General features: G+C 40.8%; 1 protein-coding gene across 5 annotated transcripts in view; it reads left to right on the forward strand.

Moving 5' to 3' along the window:
- Positions 1–18,823, forward strand: part of LOC118405638 (alpha-1,6-mannosylglycoprotein 6-beta-N-acetylglucosaminyltransferase A-like) — a 33,637-nt gene extending 14,814 nt beyond the window's left edge. The window contains exons 3-15 of one of the 5 annotated variants that reach the window (XR_004829921.1): positions 2,697–2,798; positions 3,566–3,789; positions 4,963–5,043; positions 5,588–5,662; positions 6,942–7,097; positions 9,085–9,254; positions 10,944–11,003; positions 12,553–12,693; positions 14,465–15,161; positions 16,009–16,083; positions 16,908–17,065; positions 17,607–18,328; positions 18,471–18,823. Coding sequence is in view for 1 of the 5 variants with exons in the window: in XM_035805207.1 (XP_035661100.1) it covers positions 2,697–2,798; positions 3,566–3,789; positions 4,963–5,043; positions 5,588–5,662; positions 6,942–7,097; positions 9,085–9,254; positions 10,944–11,003; positions 12,553–12,693; positions 14,465–15,161; positions 16,009–16,083; positions 16,908–17,065; positions 17,607–17,778; positions 18,471–18,497 (2,138 nt within the window). In the remaining 4 variants the exon portion in view is untranslated. The remainder of the gene's footprint in view (positions 1–2,696; positions 2,799–3,565; positions 3,790–4,962; positions 5,044–5,587; positions 5,663–6,941; positions 7,098–9,084; positions 9,255–10,943; positions 11,004–12,552; positions 12,694–14,464; positions 15,162–16,008; positions 16,084–16,907; positions 17,066–17,606; positions 18,329–18,470) is intronic. The other 4 variants (XM_035805207.1, XR_004829922.1, XR_004829924.1 and 1 more) reach the window with 4 other exon arrangements.
- The last annotated feature ends 1,331 nt before the right edge of the window (positions 18,824–20,154 follow it).

The following is a 20,154-nucleotide window of genomic DNA, read 5'->3' on the forward strand; positions in this document are numbered from 1 at the left end:
AATATGAACTGAAGTATGATTAATGAGTCCTCCTCAGGGATTTAACTTGAATTAAGATGGATGATACTTTCCTTAATGATATCTTTGCACAGAAACTGCAGGGAGTTACTTAATTACAGTAGCTGCATGTGGATTCAATTTGACCTTGAGGATATGGGTGTTGATTTATCTTGACCTTGAAAATTTGACAGATGATTCATCAATGTCAATATTGTTCCGTACATCAATCTGGGCTTGAAATTCCCAAATCAGGGCTTGAAATACTGGGTGTGCACCCAGGTGCACCCAAGATTGGAGCTGTGCACCCAATTATTTTCTGTAGGTGCACAGGGTGCACCCAAATATTTTCATAAGTTTATGTATGTCAAGATATCAAAGTATACTAGAATACATCATTTTCTTGACATCTAAGTGTAAAAAAAGATAATAAAAATGTCTGTAATGGTGCTTGTTTAAGAATTTGATAGCTTGTAACTAAGTTTTATTATTAGGTTATATTTTATTTTAGTTATAAAATTTTTTGGTGCACCCAATTTCTTAAGCTGGTTGCACCAGTGCACCTAATCCCAAAAATGAATTTTGAGCCCTGCAAATATACCAGAGTTTTCACCAGGTCAGTTGAGCATAGGGGGCCCCTGTATGGGACTTGGATGCCCTGCGCTGTCATTTGGGCCCTTATGCTGTGTTTTAACCAGTAACTTTGACATTTTCATGCCAAAGGTCTCATTTTTCTAATGGCAATTACATGTAAAGAATATATTGTACAACTTAGAAGCCGCTTAACTGCACGGCCTATTTGCCAGTGAATTTCGTGCAATTATCCGGATGGTGCAATAATGCGAAGCTATTAAGCTTGACCGCACCAGTTTGGGATTTTGGGATGCCGTGCAGTTAACAGAAGTGTGCGATTATCCTTTGTGCAATTAACTGGCTTCTACTGTATACTAATGTTCAATTATAGTACTTGAAAGAAGACCACCTGGTCTTAGATAGCTGGCACATTCAAGTAAAGAAGGCAAAACAGTCTAGCCACATACATGTACATAAAGTGCAATTCGGCTCTGGCTTACATTTTCTGCTCAGTGCCCTGGTCACCCCTACTGTTGTCGTTAAACATGTTAGGTTATGTTGTATATGCAAAGGTTTGATGCTTGAGGATTACACCTGAAGTCTACATTAGTACATGAGGCGGTAGGCCTAAATATGTCACCATTCAAAATGTCTGTATCTGTATCGATGTAACACTTTTGTTATTGGGAAAGATATCCCTGTCCTTGATGCTGATTGGACAATCTGTTGCAAGCAAAAGGTTTCCCTGTCCTTGATGCTGATTGGACAATCTGTTGTAAGCAAAAGGTTTCCCTATCCTTGATGCTGATTGGATGATTGGTTCTGGGCAAAAGGCTTCCTTGTCCTTGGTGCTGATTGGATAATCTGTTGAAAGCAAAAGGTTTCCCTATCCTTAATGCTGATTGGATAATTGGTTCTGGGCAAAAGGCTTCCCTGTCCTTGATGCTGATTGGACAATCTGTTGTAAACAAAGGTTTCCCTACTATCCTCGATGCTGATTGGATAATTGGGTCTGGATGAAAGGCTTCCCTGTCCTTGGTGCTGATTGGATAATCTGTTGTAAGCAAAAGGTTTCCCTATCCTTAATGCTGATTGGATATTTGGTTCTGGACAAAAGGCTTCCTTGTCCTTGGTGCTGATTGGACAATCTGTTGTAAGCAAAAGGTTTCCCTATCCTTAATGCTGATTGGATAATTGCTTCTGGGCAAAAGGCTTCCCTGTCCTTGGTGCTGATTGGACAATGATTTGATTGATTGATTTATTGGAATTGCAAACAATACAATACACGTTGGACACAGGCAGCGATATGCTGGTGTCGTGGCCCACACATGAATACATACATACATATCAATTTGTACAATTGTTAAAATACAATCATTGCATACAATTTAAAATTACAATACAAAACTGTTGAAATCTGTTGAAAGCAAAAGGTTTCCCTATCCTTAATGCTGATTGGATAATTGCTTCTGGGCAAAAGGCTTCCCTGTCCTTGATGCTGATTGGACAATCCATTGTAAGCAAAAGGTTTCCCTATCCTCGATGCTGATTGGATAATTGGGTCTGGGCAAAAGGCTTCCTTGTCATTAGTGCTGATTGGACAATCTCAGTATCTATATAGCTGGTAAAGCCAGCACGTCGGTAGAACGTACTGTGTCTGCGCGAATCCTGGTGGTTTGGTCAACGTTGCATTGAAATCCCGCTTGTTGCACAGTATATTTTACAGACATGGTTTCATGGTAAAACATACACGGGATTTTACCCTTATATACGCACGTACATTTTCAAATGCTGTCCTTTAGTAAACCGGGAGTTTAGCATGTCTATATTTTTGCGCAGGCGCAGTACGTTCTACCGACGTGCTGGTAAAGCCGCCCTTTGGCATGAAACATTAACTTTGCAGGTATGCGGCGTGACAGGAGCTGTTTAGATTATACTGAACCTTTGAACATCTGAATGCAAGTGTTGCTTGAAGCTATCTAGCACTTACTGTACTTGATGGCAACAAATTCCACTCAGTGGTAGTTCTAGGGAAGATTGAGTATTTGAAGACATCAATCCTTGGCTGTTAACCTTGATACTTGAAGGCATGAAGTCATTGAACTTCGTAACTCTTTCCTTTACAGATATGACGAAGGGATTTGCCGTCTTGCTAAACGACATTCTCAAACGGCTGGACAGTTTAGAAGAGCTCTCCAACAAACTCGACGCTCACAACGAAACCCTTGGTGCTGATTGGACAATTCAAATTTGTTCTGGGCAAAATGCTTCCCTGTCCTTGGTGCTGATTGGACAATTTTAATTTGTTCTGGGCAAAATGCTTCCCTGTCCTTGGTGCTGATTGGACAATTTTAATTTGTTCTGGGCAAAAGGTTTCCCTGTCCTTGGTGCCGGTTGGACAATTTAAATTTGTTCTGGGCAAAAGGTTTCCCTGTCCTTGGTGCTGATTGGACAATCTTAATTTATTCTGGGCAAAAGGTTTCCCTGTCCTTGGTGCTGATTGGACAATCTTAATTTATTCTGGGCAAAGGGCTTCCATGTCCTTGGTGCTGGTTGGACAATTTTAGTTTGTTCTGGGAAAAAGGCTTCTCTGTTCTTTGTGCATATTGACCATTCTTTGCTCTTAGGAAAGACTTTCCTGTCCTTGGTGCTGATTGGACAATTTCTGTATCTGTAATTCGGTATAGATATGGCCGGTATAACTGCCCTTCGGCGTAACTCAACAGTTTTGTAGGCATGTGGTGCGGCAGCAGCTGGTTATATTACACTGACTTGTTGTTACAGCAAACCTTTGCATATCTGACTGCAAATGCTGTTTGAAGCTATCTAGTAAGGGTGCGGGGTGCGCCTACTGTACTTGGTGGTAACAAATTCTCTCAATGATAGTTGTAGGAAAGAATGAATAATATTTGAATTAAACACATCAATCCTTGGTCGAAAACTTTGGTACTTGTAGGCATGATGTCACTGAACTTTGTAACTCTTTTCTTTACAGATATGAAGAAGGGCTTTGCCGTCTTGCTGAATGACATGCTGAAACGCCTGGACAGTTTGGAAGAGCGCTTCAACAAACTCGACGCTCACAGCAAAAACCAAGACGTCAAGGACGCGCCCTTGAACATCAAGAGCAACTTGGAAGGCGTGGTTCACCCGGAGAGCTGTGAGATTCCGAGCGCGCCGGAATTTCCGCACTGTGGTGGGAAGGTGGAGTGGATGAAAGTAAGAAAGAGTTATTTTCGCAGATTTATTCTATTTTATTTTATTCACATTTATTTAAGGAGCATAGGACAAAAAGCATATCTACTTATGTGTGAGTCTTCTGTTCCATAAACATAAAAACAAGTCAAAGTCAACGGGAACTTATAAATACAACAAATATCAAAGGTTGACATTGGATAAGCTAACTCAGCATCAACGGAAGAAAAAGTTAAAGTAATACTAGTAATTGCAAAGTTACAATAAAATGAACTAAAAACAAGATAACGGCAGTACAGACACAAGGCTGGCTTAACAATCAAATTGGAGGATGAAGGAGAATTCTTGTTACACAACCAGCAGGTTCTTACATTGCTTACGTTTCGATGTCTCTCAGACACCTTCGTCAGAGCTTCTAACTGGAGTTCTGCTTCTCACTGCTATATGTAGCCGATGTAGGTGGCGCTTTTGCTCTGACGAAGGTGTCTGAGAGACATCGAAACGTAAACTACTAAGTATTCTACCAACCTGATGAAACTATTTTCGGAATCAAATTGAACTAAATGAAGAGTATGATCGCAGATTGAGTATGAACTCTACAGTTAATTAATTGGGAATGTTGATGATGATCATCAGATTAATGCACTTATTGCAGGATATTACTTTAGACTCTCAAGCACCTTTCTGTATTTGTTTACGAGGCAATTTAGTCTTTGGACTCATCATCGTCATCAGTCACTGTGTTCTGCATCTATAGTCTTTGGAAAGTCCTATAGCTGCATTCAGTCTTTCTTCATCCTTTTCCATTGTGCTTTGCATCCTGCAAGCTTCCTCAAGCTCCTGGAGTTTCTTTGCTGTTGTAGGAAAAGCTCGACCTCTGTGCTTTAGGTCTGCTTTCAGCAGGCTGAGCAGGTTGATACAATGTCTTCCCTTGCGTGCCTTGAATCTGTTGGAACCTAGAATGGCGAATTCAAGGGCTTTTTGTGCAGGTGTGTCTTGTGGCATGCTGAGGATGTGTCCAAACATAGACCACTAGATTGCTCGGCTTTTTCGGAGAGAGGTATGGTGTTACAGATGCGGCACAGGCTGTTGTTGGATACCATGCTTTTGGGCCATTGGAGACCTTCCAGTCTTTGGACTACTATCTTGTATTTCGAATTGTGTGTTTGAATAACCAGTTCTCTCTCTCTCATGAAGGGGTTCTGGACGACGGACCCGTGTTATGCGGATTACGGCGTGGACGGATCCATGTGTTCATTCCTGGTTTATCTGAGTGAGGTGAGCGCTACAGGAATCATACTTTATTTACTCCTGGAAAGGATAATTTGTTTTTGGTTGTACACAATGTGTTTACACCAGGGCTTTAGCCAGCTCGATTTTTTTTCCCGTCAGCCAATTCCAATCGTCGTGAAAATCGCGAAAATTAATTTTCCCTATGACACTACAAAGTAGTAAATGTTGCCATTGAGACCTTGAAAAAACGGTTTTAATGAGATTATCGTATGCGAAAGGGCGCCGACACACATTGTCAACAATCATAACAATAGCAAAACAAACAGTGTGTGGCTTTTACAGCCGTGGACGGCGTCCCCAAGCCGCCTGTAGCTTCCACCTAGGATTTTTGTCCGTCAAGGTTGACGGATTGCTTTTAAAATTTTTCCGTCAGACGCAGTAAATTTCCGTCAATTGACGGAAAAACGAACGCTGGCTAGAGCCCTGGTTTACACCTATAAAGTATCACATAAGATCCTTTCTATGGATTTCTATGAATTTTAGTATCGGTACTCACTGAGTTTTATTATTTTTTGCATATGACATGTAGGTTGAACAGTGGTGCCCTCCTCTCATATGGCGCAAGAATTTCACATCAACTGCATCGGAAGAGCCTGCTGAAATGGTGAGAAACTAGCGCTTTTACTATTAGATGGAGTCCTTACGAAAAGAAGGAATCTGTTTACATAACAAAAAGTGATCTCAGGGTTGGACAAGTTTTCTAAAATTGACTTGTCCTATCGGGCAAGTACTTAAAAAATTTACTTGCCCGAACCAACTTTTCACTTGCCCGAATCCCCCATCTAAATGACATTTTTCTATGTATATTCATGGCCTTCAATGGAATTTTTGTTATTGGCTCTATTTTCTGTGTTAATCAATGCTTGATGTCATGACTTTGAAAAGTAGCAAGTACATCAAAATCTCACTCAATGGAGAAAAGCTAACTTGTCCGATCGGGCAAGTGGAGAAGCCACATGCACTTGCCCGATTGGCATTTTCACTTGCCCGGGACTATAGGGCTAGTGGACTTGTTTATCCCTGGATCTCAAATCAGTTAATCAGTCGGAAGTTTGCCACTGAATAAGTCCAAAGTTTTGTGTTCTAATGGCAGCTAAAGTTTGTGTACAATTTTGTATGCTCTAGAAGACTATCAGAAAGAGTGTCATCTGAACAGCTCAATAGGTGTAGGTTAGGTTTACACAGCCTCCATGACATTGTGTGCTACGACAGACTCCGATGGTATGGCCACTTGCAAAGAATGATCCACGACAACAGGCCAAGAAAGGTCTTGAACTTGTCTGTAGTGGGCCAGAACCCGCATGGGCGCCCCAAGAGAAGATGGGTAGACAATGACAAGGAAGATATTCAGAAACTGAACTTGCAGAAACAGGGCTCAAATTACTGGGTGCATGTGCACCCAGGTGCACCCAAAATTGGAGCAGTGCACCCAATTTTTTTCAGTGGGTGCACAGGGTGCACCTAAATATTTTCTTAGGTTTATGTATGGAAAGATATCAAGTATACTAGTATACATCATATTCTTGATCTAAGTGTTAGAAAGATAATAAAAATGTCTGTTATGTTACTTGTTTAAGTATTTGATAGCTTGTAATTAAGTTTTGTTATTAGGTTTTTTTGACATTCTACTTAGATTTAAGTGGTGCACCCAAAAATTTTTTGGTGCACCCAATCTTTTAAGTTGGGTGCACCAGTGCACCTAATCCAAAAATTGAATTTCGAGCCCATTAGAAAGCTAACCCCCTTGACAGAGGCAGCTGGAGATCTGCAATCATTCCTGAACAACATCCCGCAACGTCCATCCCTTGCAAGATGGCACAATGGAAAACGGTAAACCAGATGGTGAGTGAGTGAGTTTGATAGAGATGATTGTAATTTTTCAGGCCAGTCTTCAGGAGGATGGAGAGCCGTTGCTGAGGATGCTGAGTTCAGACAAGAGTCTCCTGTGGATCAAGATGCGGGTGGAGCGCATGTGGCCCCAGTGGGTAGAGGCTGCTAACAGTCTCGCAGGCAGTCTGGCAAACAGGAAAAGGAAAAGGGTAAGACCATGCAGTTAAATGGTATAATGTTGATTAATAACATGCCCCAAGGTTGTCGTATGGCATGGTCAAAGCAGTTACTATGAATACCAAATAAATCCCAGAGTGAGCGAAGTGCATGGAGAGACAGTGTATGGATGCTGCAAGCAGTCTGGCAAACAGGAAAAGGGTAAGCATATAGGGTTAATGACATGCCCTGATGTGTATTAAGTGTCATAAGGCATGGTTGGTACCTATAGCCACCAAATAAAGCACCGAGTGAGCGAATGTGGCCCCAGAGGCCAGAGTCAACTACATTGTAACAGCCAGTGAAGTAGTCTGGCAAACAGGAAGAAGAAAAGGGTAAATAAAATGTATGCACATAGTTAGATGATATAGGGTTAATTAATAACATACTTGAGGTGAATACAGCGTCATGGTTAGCTTCTACAACCAATAAATAATCAGTTCCTATAACTACCAAATGAACCACTGAGTGAGTGAAGCCCATGGATAGAATAGCCCCAGTGTGGGTTGATGCAGCAAACACTCTGGCAAACAAGGAAAAGAAAAGGGAATTAGATAATGAATTTATCTAATGTAATCTTAACATTCATGCATAGTGTGTAGTTCAGTGGTTATAGCGACACTGCCTTTGAACCAAGAGGTTTGGAGTTCAAATCCCGCTGTTGTTGCCCATCTGACATTGAATATACATATAAACTGTAGGTTCCGAAGGATGATCCGAATGGCCAGCTAAACATCACAACCGTCTCCGATGCCAGGCAACTATAAAGTTTTCTTTGGTCGAGTACTAATGATGTGACTAACAAGTGGTGTATGGAAGACAGGGAAGCACTCCTTGTGCTCTGTTACCAACAAATCGCTGAGCAACCAAAATCAAAATTTGGGGCACCCCTCTACATTTTGCAATTGGAATATGATTCTTGATGCCAAAGAGTGATCAAAAAGACTACGAAACACGCAAAACAGTAAAAAAATTGTTCCATGTAAACCTAATCTTTTATGAAATTCACTGCGAGCGAAATACTTTAATTTACTGAATTTTGGTTGTTCAGCTTATTTTGTTCAAGGGTTACAGCCTCTTGTGGAATGTAGGGGACTGTTATAAGTGTTACTACTTGAATGGTTAAGTTGGTGCCTTTCACTAATCAGGACTGGTACTGAGTTTGAAGGCTGAAGGATCTGTTACTATCCACACAATACATGTCATGATAAGGGGGTGGGTACCGGTATGGTGTACCGATATACAACGTTTTTTCTTGTTGGACCGGTACTGAAAAACCGGAACTGAAAAATCTTTGGACCCGATCTTGGACCGATTGGAAAATGAACAGATTATGTCAGCAGTCGTTCACGTGTTCTGTGGCTTACCGGCCCAAGAAATAACAAGAGCGAAGTAAAAGAGACCTGAATTTTCTGTACCGATGATTCTTCAAGATTACAATCTCTATCCTGACTCATGTATTAAATGTACCTAACCACATGATTGTATATTTGATATTTATGTCATAACCTTGGCTGCGATAACGTTCCATACGGGTGGTCTGGACCGGGTGTTAGTATTCTGTATCATACAGGCTTCCATTGATTAAGTAGAACACACTCCACTGTAAGTGAATGGAGTTCTTTTGTTTGAATATTTCTTGAAATTTTCTTTCTGCCGGCCCAGATTTGATTCTGGGTGTCGACATGTTGTTTCTTTCTGTTTCTACTCCCTAGTTGTTTCACTGGTTCCCACACCGGGAATCAAACCCGGGCCTAGACCATAGGGAGTAAAGACAGAAAGAAACAACATGCCTTCACCCCGGGATCGACCCTGGGCCAGCAGATCACAAATCCAACGTGCAAACCGTTCGGCCAAAAGGCTTAAGCCATTTGGCGTCTTCAGTTTAGCAGTCCTTGAACCCCACTGTTACATGTGTTCAATTACATGCCCCTTGTAAAAATATATAAACTTCTATTTTGCCACTCCCCTTTGCTCTAGATCCTGATTCACCTGGGACTCTTGTCCAAAGAGTCTGAGTGGCATTTCGGGGAGAAGGCTTTCGACGGAGGTCCGCTAGGAGAGCTTGTCCAATGGAGTGACATCATCGCGAGTGTCTACGTCCTTGGGCATGACCTTGATTTGTCCTTCACAAAAGAAAGTCTGAAGAGGTAAGTTCATGACTGTCTAGTTTCTGTTGCCATTAAATCAATGTACCACGCTATAATCAATTTTTCAATCTTTAGTCATTAAATCAACATTACTGAGTTGCCCCTTAGCAGTAGTACCTCTGAATACCATTGATCTTACAGTGTGGAGCAGGCCTCTAGCCAGCTCGAAATTTTTTTCTGTCAGCCAATTCCCATTGTCTCGAAAACCGCGAAAATTAAGTTAGAAAGACGGAACTGAGACCTTGAAAAACTGGTTTTTAATGAGATTATCGTATGCGAAAGGGCGCCGACACACTAAGTCAACAATCATAACAATAGCAAAACAAACAGTGTGTGGCTTTACGGCTGTGGACAGCATCCCCAAGCCGCCTGTAGCTTCCACCAAGGATTTTTGTCTGTCAAGGTTGATGGATTGGTTTTAAAAAATTTCCGTCGCACGCAGCAAATTTCCGTCAATTGACGGAAAAACGGACGCTGGCTAGAGCCCTGGTGTGGAGTAAATTATTGCAACAACTAGACACAGCAGGCATGACATAAACATTACAAAGACAAAAAAAAATACTAAAGCATCATTCAATGCATTGTTATTCTGGAATTATGCCATTTGGTTATTTTGTTTTAAAAGTGAAACTCATACAAAGTTTAATTTCAGTGCATTGTGATTAAAGAAATACAAAATTAATGATTATTATTATCATTAAATCAACACACTTCTCTGTAAGCCTTTTTATTGTAGAACTATGCCATTTGGTATTTTGTTTTAAAAGTGAAACTCTGGTACAAAGTTAAATTTCTGTGCACTGTCCTTAGAAAAATCATGATAGTAAACTTATATGTGCCAAATTAGAAGGAAAAGAAAGGAAGGAAGAAGGAGTTCCATGCATTTTGAAATTGTGATAGCTAAGGCCTATTTAAGATTGTTAAGGTAATAAGAAGCTACCACAAGACTTTATCCTTCGTAAAATTGTCAAATTCAAACTTAGTGACATAATCATATAGTAATGTTTAGAATGAATAGTTCTGAGATACAGTTGGAACTTTCTTGGCTTCCTTAGACTGCAAGAGTTTGTCAATTTGAAACTCAGGAAACTGGCAGTATCATGCATGTGTAGAATCAGTGTTCAAAAAGTTATGTTTTCAGAAGCAGCAAAAAAATGAAAATTATAGACTGAAAGATATCCAATCATTGTATTCTTTTTGGTAGATAATATATGTAAATGTTTTTAAGTTCGCGGGGATTTAATTTCGCGGTAGCGGGAAAAGGATTTTTCGCTGTGGATTTAAGTTCGCGGTAACACCATGGTAGACTGCAATCTGATATCATAGTAGAAAAATGTTTGCGGTGGTTTTAAATTCGCGGTGAAGTGGTCACCGCGAAAACCGCGAACATTAATCCACCGCGAACATTTCTGCATTTACAGTACAATGTCAGGTCCAGAATCTGTAGATTTTGGCCACACACAGAGAAAATGTGACTTGATTTATCAGTTCTCATAGTCATTCCATACTGTACTTTTAATACTACAGTGCAGAAGTCAGCTCTTCACATACAATGTATGTTTTGCATTATTCCAAAGGTTTTGCACTCCATTTTGTTCTGCTTTAAATATCAAATCAAAGTACATGTACAGTGTCTCATACAAATGTAGATAGTTTCCCAGCTTACTCCGAGATGTGTTATATCCACAGATGGTTAAACCCACGTGGGTCGCGTAGTACCCACGCTCGAGAAACACACCACAGACCCGGGTAAGGGATCAGGTTACATGTGGTGTTGTACCGTCACGTACAAAAAAACCCACTCGGTTCTGACCACACTTTGATTTGCATGACTGTTATTGTCTTGGATCCTGGGAAGAGTTTGTTTGTTGTTGGCATGGTTACGGTTTGCGGTATTGATAACGTTGTTGTTTGTGATGTTGTTCACCTGCATGGTTCTGTTTTTTGCACCTGAAGGTTTTTCAGTCTTTCAAGTTCACCACTTTTCTTGTACACATGTACGTGTGTTACCCAAGCAAGAAATGCACATGTTAGAGTTCAGGCTCTCTCCAGGTCTAACTTTGGTTCCCTTTGAATCTCCTGTACGAACCTGTCTTTTTGTCAAACTGATCATAAGCTAGCACATGGTTTGAAATGCACCATGCACAGTCAGATGCATTGTGGATGATATGTCAAAGTTGAAGGCTCCTGAGACATAACCAAAGTACTTGGAAGTTCATGTGTGTAGAAGTCATTCTGAAAAAGATGAACTGTAATTTCCAACACAAAAATTGGACTTACTGGTCAGGTGCTGTTCAGTCGAAAATTTGATACGTCCAGTTTTTGTTTTGGAAATTACAGTTCAACTTTCCAGAATAAACAAAACACTTAAAATGTCATATATAAAGCATGGTCAAGACAAGGACTGTTATTGTGTTAACATGTTGTCAGGGGCCCTCACCTTTGACCTTGCAAATGTGCAGTCTAACCACTGAGCAAGCTTATTTTGATGCATCTTACTATACTGTTTTGTTTGTAATTAGCTAGTACAGTACATATTTATTTTGATATGACTGTACTGAATAGAATGGTTTAATACTAGTTGAGTGACTTAGGGCAGAGGAAATTTAAAGTTACTAACTACTGTACATTTACAGGGTGTTATTTTGTGTTAGTTTTCTTCTGTTGAAAATAACTCTGTTGATTTAGTTTATTGAAGAACTATTGCTAACATTTATGGTGATTAAGATTTAACATCATTACATTGATAGTAATATTTGTCATTCAAACTCAGAGATCAGATTTGACAATACTGTATATTGTTATCAAGACTGTACTCGGATATGTGCAAGTACTAGACCAAGTTACTAAGCAAACTAGATTCTGAAGTTTAAATCACAAACATACTAAGTCAAAATAGGATTTTGCTGTCTTTATGAATATTAAATCATCTCTGCATACAAATGTATACAATCATGTAGCAATTGATAATTACAGGACAACTGTACTTGTTGGTCTGTAGTTTTAAGAACATGCAATTCCTTTCTTTATCATAAAGTTTGCCATTTTGTTAGATTACAAAATATTCTCAATTGATGAGCAGTAAGGTTGGACCAGGAAAAAGCAGTGACTTTCATATTTTCAGTATGACATGTATGACTGTAAGGTGTACACAAGATATTGGAGTTTTTTTAAATCTACACATTCAACCAGTTTAGTCTTACCTGGTTGCCTTTAGATGCCTATTGGACACCTTCAGGGAATCATTTAAGATGTAACATGTACACTGATTGGTTTGTGGGATTCTTATCTTCCTCAGCAAGCTGGCGTTTGATTCGCAGAGGAACAAGGGCGGCTGTCCAATCAAAGGCAAGCCCCCCGCTGACATCATCTACATCGATATCCTGGGGCTGGCTCAGATCAAGAAGACTTTAGGCATGGCAGGGATCCAGCACTATGCGTATGTATCATCTATATAGCATTGGTACACTAGGGGTGCCAGTACAAAAACGTTTTTTCTTATTGGACCGGAAAAAACAGACCTGAAAAAATTCTGTGGACTGGATGTTGGACCTATTAGAAAATAAACAGATTATATGATCAGGAATTCACACGTTTTGGGGCTTAGCCTTTCGAATAGAATAACTAGAGCGAAGCATAGTAGAGCTTATAGTCATTTCTACCAAGTCAATTGTACAGACTCTGACTCTGAGGCAGTTAGTCTTGCAGGATTTTAGAATGCCAGTGGGAGTCAAATACTCCACAAAACATACTTCTTTGTAGCGAAATGGTCCATTGTTCTGAGTATCGTCCATTCACATTTTTCACATTCTGAATCAGGTCCAGCTTCAGATCCAGACCTGGTCCTGAATTTTCTGTACTGGTACCCACCCCTATAGTGTACACCAGCATTGCAGGCATACATACCAAGGCACTGTGTACGGTAAAATGAAGATTTAAAAAAAGATTAAACGGTTCTTGGTGGATGTCAGTGGATGTTGGCACATTGGCGCACCAAATCTGTAGTGTGTTTTTGGGCACACATTTAGACACATTAGCTGAAGAGGCTCAGTGGGCGTCACCCCACTATAAGGGGCATAATGTAGGTGTGGAGGCATGGTGGGTATCAAACTCAAGACCTCTTGATTCATAGCCCAACGCGCTACCAGTTACACCACAAAAATGAGTGTCTGAGTTTAAAAAAAAACTTAGTGATGACACTATTGTGTAACAACTTTGTTTGGCCTGGAGTCTTGAAGCACTTTTATTTAGAGGTTCTTGATTTGGAATATCCAAAAAAATATATCTGAAAGATTTCCTCATCACCAAAAGAGACTGTGATTCCAATGCGCTTTTTTTGTGGTACCTCAGTGGAAATCAATCAAATCCTAGGAGAAAAGCATATTATATTTATCAAACAGCAGACTGGCAGGTCCTTGTGTTTCTGTGGGTGGAGTAGTTGGTCACTGATATTAGCTATGATTCCATTGGGTTTCACATGACTGTGTATCCTTCAGCATGGAACAGGGTTGAAGCCAACCAGAAATCATTTTCCGTCCCCTAGATATGAATGGCTTTGGCGTTCCTGGGGGGGTCCGGGGACATGCTCCCAATGAAAATTTTGAAACGCTATTTCCTGCAATTTGAGGGTTAGATTTTGCTTACAGAGAACAGAATGGGCAAACATTTTTCCGTCCCCAGCTGCAAAATTCCGTCAAAGGACAGAAGGACGGATGCTGGCTACAACCCTGCATTGGAATCACAATAGAAAATTGCTCCAGTATGTGTCTACTGCATGAGTGTTAATGTTTGTATAGTAACAATTTAAGCATTCAAAATTCCCTGTCATTCTTGCAGGTGCTACTTCCGGGTCGTGGATAGTTTTGGCACCAAGCCAGAGTTTATACCAAAGTTTCACATGTGTATCCTTCAGTCATGCATTGGACTCACAATAGAAAATTGTTCCAGTATGTGTCTACTGTTTGAGTCTTAATGTTTGTGTGGTAACAATTTAAGCATTCAAAATTCCCTGTCATTCTTGCAGGTGCTATTTCTGGGTCGTGGATAGTTTTGGCACCAAGCCAGAGTTCATACCAAAGTTTCACATGTGTATCGTTCAGTCATACATTGGAATCACAATAGAAAATTGTTCCAGTATGTGTCTACTGTTTGAGTCTTAATGTTTGTATAGTAACAATTTAAGCATTCAAAATTCCCTGTCATTCTTGCAGGTGCTACTTCCGGGTGGTGGATAGTTTCGGCACCGAGCCAGAGTTCAACTTCCAGCCGTACGCCAAGCAGCGCAGCCGGAAGTCTCCCTGGGGTGGATGGAACTTCAACCCTCGTCAGTTCTTCACCATGTTCCCTCACTCCCCTGACAACTCCTTCATGGGTTTTGTGGTGGAGCAGCACCTCAACAAGACAGAGATACAGGACATCCAGAGAATAAAGAAACAGAACCAAGCGTTGGTGTACGGGAAGAATGACTACATGTGGGCGGGATCCGGGAAACTCATGAACGAGCTCGCGCAACATTTTCAGATCCACGCTACGGTCGCGAAGAACAATGACGACCAGAAGCAGCTAGAAAACGTGCCAAGTTTTGTGAACAATCACGGAGTGTTGCCAAGCGAGCAGTTATACGATCTCCTAAAAAGGACCAAACTTTTCGTTGGGCTGGGCTTTCCGTACGAGGGCCCTGCCCCACTCGAAGCAATAGCAAGCGGCTGCGTGTTTCTAAACCCTAAGTTTACGCAGCCGAAGAGTAGACTGAACACTAAGTTTTTCGAGGGGAAGCCGACGTTTCGAGAGCTGACGTCGCAGCACCCCTATGTGGAGGTTTTCGTTGGGAAGCCTCATGTTTACACTGTAGACATAGATGACAGGGACAGTCTCGAGGCTGCGCTAACTGAGATTAAAAATTTGAAGGTGAGCAATTTTGGCTTTTATACTATATTTTTCAGTGTCTGTGCTGATGTGATGTGTGTTCATAGTTATTTGAATACCTTGGCAGTTGAGTGGCAGGAAGCCAGTGAGTAGGATGACCCCAGAGGTCAGACTTGTCCAGAATGGCAGGAAGTTGAGGTCAGAGGTGGTAGAACTTGTTGGTAATCTGACCTGACAGTCCAGGTTGTGGGGTCAATGGAAGAGGCCACTTCTTTATGGGGAGGCATTACTTTTGGTCTCTGTTTCCTTGTTGGTGTTTTGCAGTAGTTTTCCTTATGGTTATGTTATGTTTTTGCAATTTTCTTTTTTATATTATATTTTCAATTTACCAGTAATATTTACGGTAGACTGACAGCAAGTGATCAATGGATACATTACTTGTGTGGTGTGTTAATCAAATCCCTCTTTGCATGATAAATGAACTACAATCAAATAAGACAAATGAGAAATTCTAAATATTTTACAATGTCGTGACAGCTTCAAGCACTTAATTCTTTTTTGACATTTCTAATGAGCCAAACAATCAGACAAACCTTATAAATAATATAATGTAGTCCTGGTATTTCTAAGACTAAGAGCATTGTTTTTTCTGTAACAGTTGTTTATTTATTCATTTATTGGGATTTAACACATTTGTGGAAGGATTGACATAACAGGTGACTATCACCTTTACAAGATGTCAACCCAAAGACCAGTCTGTAGGTTTGAGCCACTCACACCGGGAAGGACCTTTACTCTTTTCGATAAGTGTGATGGGTTCTTTCATGTGTGTGGGGTGTGAGCTGTCCCCAAACACATTGTCATCTTTCTTTTTTCTTTTTCCCCCCAGGTTGACCCGTACCTGCCTTATGAGTTTACAGCGGAGGGAATGTTGCAGAGAGTTAGCACATACATACAGAAACATGTGAGTACTGTGCAGCAGAGCCACCTGTTGGATTAGTGTAGCATTGCAGCTATAACACTATTGGTAGCAGGTTACAATACATAAGCATAATCTGTACTTATTTTTATGTTCCATCCTTAACAGTTCATTATAGGCTCCATATTGTTACAGAAAGTTACTTAGCACGTACATAAAGAAACATGTGAGTACTGTGCAGCAGAGCCACCTGTTGGATTAGTATAATATTGCACCTATTGCACACTTTTGGCATTGTTACCATACATAAGAAAAGACCTCCACAACAGACCCGAGTCAGTTTACATCCTGTGGCGTAAACTGTCATTGTCATGTAAGACTGTTTAGCCATAGTCAAAGCTGTAGGGCTGATACAACAGTAGCTAATATCTAATCTAAGCTCTGATTGGCTACTGACAGATTAGAAGAAAGAAAAGGACAAAAAATAACACCAGCAAAATATGTTTTTCTCAACCGAGGAAAACACATCCATATCCAAAGGCTAATTGCTGGCAAAGCAAAAATACCAGAAGGAATAATTGATAGACATTGAATATGTTAGATGAATTGAAGGTGAAGTAACAGCTGCTCTAAATCTATTTGGCCACAGCAAGTAAATTTTATGGATGACATCCTCTACATACTCCAAATTTATTGTGAGAGGGCAAAAATAAAACAAAGTGGGTAAAAAAAAAATGCATTAATTTTAGATATAGACAGTCTTCAGAAATGTTGTAACAGCGTACTGATGTCAAAATTTACTTGCTTTGGCCCTAGGCTATTCAAAGGGTTTGATAACTAGTACATGTATGTTCTTTGTACGCCTGCAGAATTTCTGTCAGTCGCCCCATGCGTGGCCTCCGGAGAGTGCCTTGCAGGCCCGGCTAGCTGGGAAGGGCCAGTCCTGTAAACAAGCCTGCCAGGACCAGGGGCTCATCTGTGAACCCTCCTACTTCCCTCTACTCAACAACAAGGACGCCATGGAGAAGTACGGCTCAGATTGTTTTAGCGGATTTATTTGTTATCTATCTGTCTATCTAAGAATCTTCAGGGTCCTCCCTTTCAAAGTTAACATGACTAATTTCCAAGGGAGCCCTTACAAGAAAAACATAACAAATCAAGATACAAGAAAATCATTACTGACATAGGATCATAAAATTAATACACATTAATACAACGTAAAGTAGTAAGCATCCTTCAGGGTCAATAAATCCTACAGGGAACTCAGGCAAACTCAAAAGAATTGTTTGTTCAAAGCTTCAGATTACACCTTTACTACTAGTAGTTAAGAATGTCTGGGGTTAGGTCTGCACTCTACAGTGGCAATCAGCACCATGGACAGCATCTCTCCACAGCATTAAAGATGCTTTCTTTCCTCCCCACAGTCACAATGATTAGTGATTCCTTCTCCTTTTTTTTTCCTTTTCCAGCCTTAGTTATACATCCCTTTCAATGTTGAAACAAGACAAACTTGCTGCCTGTCACGCTTCTAAAGAACGAACATCTCTTTTTCCCTTCCGTTACCATAGAAACGGGCTGAAGTGCGACTCCGTGGACGACATGATGGAGGTTTACGCTCCCAGCAAGAACGAGGGAACGGGCACCTGCTCGGTCCAGTCGGAGAGGCTGCTGTTCAGCTGTGTGGGACAGGACCCGGACTACCAGCGCGTCTGTCCATGCAGGGACTTCATACATGGGCAGGTGGCGCTGTGTCACGACTGTCTATGACAACTGTTTAATGTAACACAAGTTAACTCTTAAAGTGTCAGCCCTATAAAATGCTATCAGTGCCAGGGTTGGCCGCTGACCTCCAAAAAGAAACCCCTGAACAAGGCAGAAGTCCCTAACATCCGGGGTTCGTGCGCTACATGCGTGCAAAGCTGCTACTTCGGGGTAATACGCTATCTCGTATATATCCGGGTGCAGCACACAGGACATTTATATGTGTGCCGGATATATCCGGGCTTGGCAGTTTATGGGTTTTAAGATCCCACATCTTTCTATGACAGTGTTGTATTACATTAGTATTAGTTCTTTCTTCACAACCAAGGAGTTCAATCAAACAACAGTCAACATTTGTGTCTCTGCAGTGATTTTATCCATGGGCAGGTGGCGCTCTGTCACGACTGTCTATGACAACTGTTTAACGTAACACAAGTTAAAATGTTTCTATGACTAGTGTTGTATGACATTGATATCAATCACACAACAGCCGACTCTCTGTCTCTGCAGTGATTTCATCCATGGACAGGTGGCGCTGTGTCACGACTGTCTATGACAACTGTTTAACGTAACACAAGTTAAAATGTTTCTATGACTAGTGTTGTATGACATTGATATCAATCACACAACAGCCGACTCTCTGTCTCTGCAGTGATTTCATCCATGGACAGGTGGCGCTCTGTCACGACTGTCTATGACCGTGACGTACCACTGTTGACATCAAGAGTAGAGTAGAGTATAATTTGTTATCAGCAATTACAACAGGGGCATCTTTGCGTGTCTGTCCCTGCAGAGACTTTGTATATGGGCAGGTGGCGCTCTGTCACGACTGTTTATGACAGTGTCATACCACTGTTTAACGTTAAGTTAAAGTTGCCCGTACGTCTGAGCAGATGCGTAGGGACGTGGTGTCCATCTCCATTTCTGTAGCCCTTTGGCCACACATTTGTGCAAGTCACTACAGCAGGGGGCTGGTCCGCTGGTAGTGATGTGTGTTTAACTCCCATACTCTTTCCCAATTGCTGAGTGCTAAGCAGAGAAAGCAGCATGTACCATTTTTAAAGTCTTTGGTATGACTCGGCTAGGGATCAAACTCACGACCTTCCGAATGCAAGGCGAACACTCTACCCACTTGGCCATTGCACCAGTTTAATGTAACACAAGTTAAAATCCCACATCTTTCTATGACTAGTGTTGTATGACATTAGTAGTATCAAGTCCTTTCTTCAGTTTAATCATACAACAGCCGACTTTCTGTTCTGCTCCACTGTTTAACGTAACACACACAAGTTAAAATCCCACATGATTCTATGGCAGTGTTGTATGGCATTAGTATTACTAAGTATCAAATTCTTTCTTCACAAGAAAGGAGTTTAATCACACAACAGCCAACTTTCTGGTCAAGACTGTCCATGACAGTGTCATACCACTGTTGAAATTATGAGTAGAGTAGAGCAAAATTTGTTATTACCAAACACAGCAGGGGCATCTTCGCTGGATAAGTTTAAAGGAACACTTGCAGATAGATGCGCAAAAGTGTAATATAACCAGCTGCTGCTGTACTGCGTGCCTGCGAAGCTGGTGTGTTACGCCGAAGGGTGGCTATACCGGCTACATGTATGTAGAATCCGATATAGGTACAGAATCTGATGCAAAAGAAGTTAAAACCACACACTTTTCTATGACAGTGTCATACAACATTAGTATTACTAAGTATCATACTTAACACACAACCAAGGAGTTGACCAGGGATGTTACTGTACCCTCTCTGCCATGGCAGTTATTTTGCCCTCAGGATACATTAGAATTTACCATTTTAACTGCACCATGGAATTTGGATGTTTAAAGTAACAAGTTAAAGTCACACATCGTTTAATATGCATTAGGCCTCACAGCTGCAAGTTAAAAGCTGTGACTACTTCTAAATGCGTAACCTACACAAAAAACATAATCATCTATAGCTGCACCTACAACCACTGTCAAAAATTAGGCACATAGCTCCAATAATAATTCTGTTGCAAGAATATGCATATGCTTTAACAGCCTATAGATGGAACCCTGCTCGTAGTATTCGGTATGACCTTGCCATAACTATGACATTGTGGATGCTATGTATCACAGCCTATATGGGGAGGGGGCCAGAGACGAGTTTGTTTAATGTCCTTTTTCTTGTTTAAGAGAAAGAGAATTAAGCTGTTTGCTTCATGTCCTAAATGCAGAATCACTCTGCAAGGGAAGTTATTTTTAAACCCACCAAATGGCCATTCAACACATTTTATTTATTGTCCGACAATACTTTTCTTGAATGTGTTCGGTTGTGTTAGCAAGTCTCTTTTTGGAACGAGTTGTTTTTTA

Source organism: Branchiostoma floridae, chromosome 18, assembly GCF_000003815.2.
Source record: "Branchiostoma floridae strain S238N-H82 chromosome 18, Bfl_VNyyK, whole genome shotgun sequence".
NCBI lineage: Eukaryota > Metazoa > Chordata > Leptocardii > Amphioxiformes > Branchiostomatidae > Branchiostoma > Branchiostoma floridae.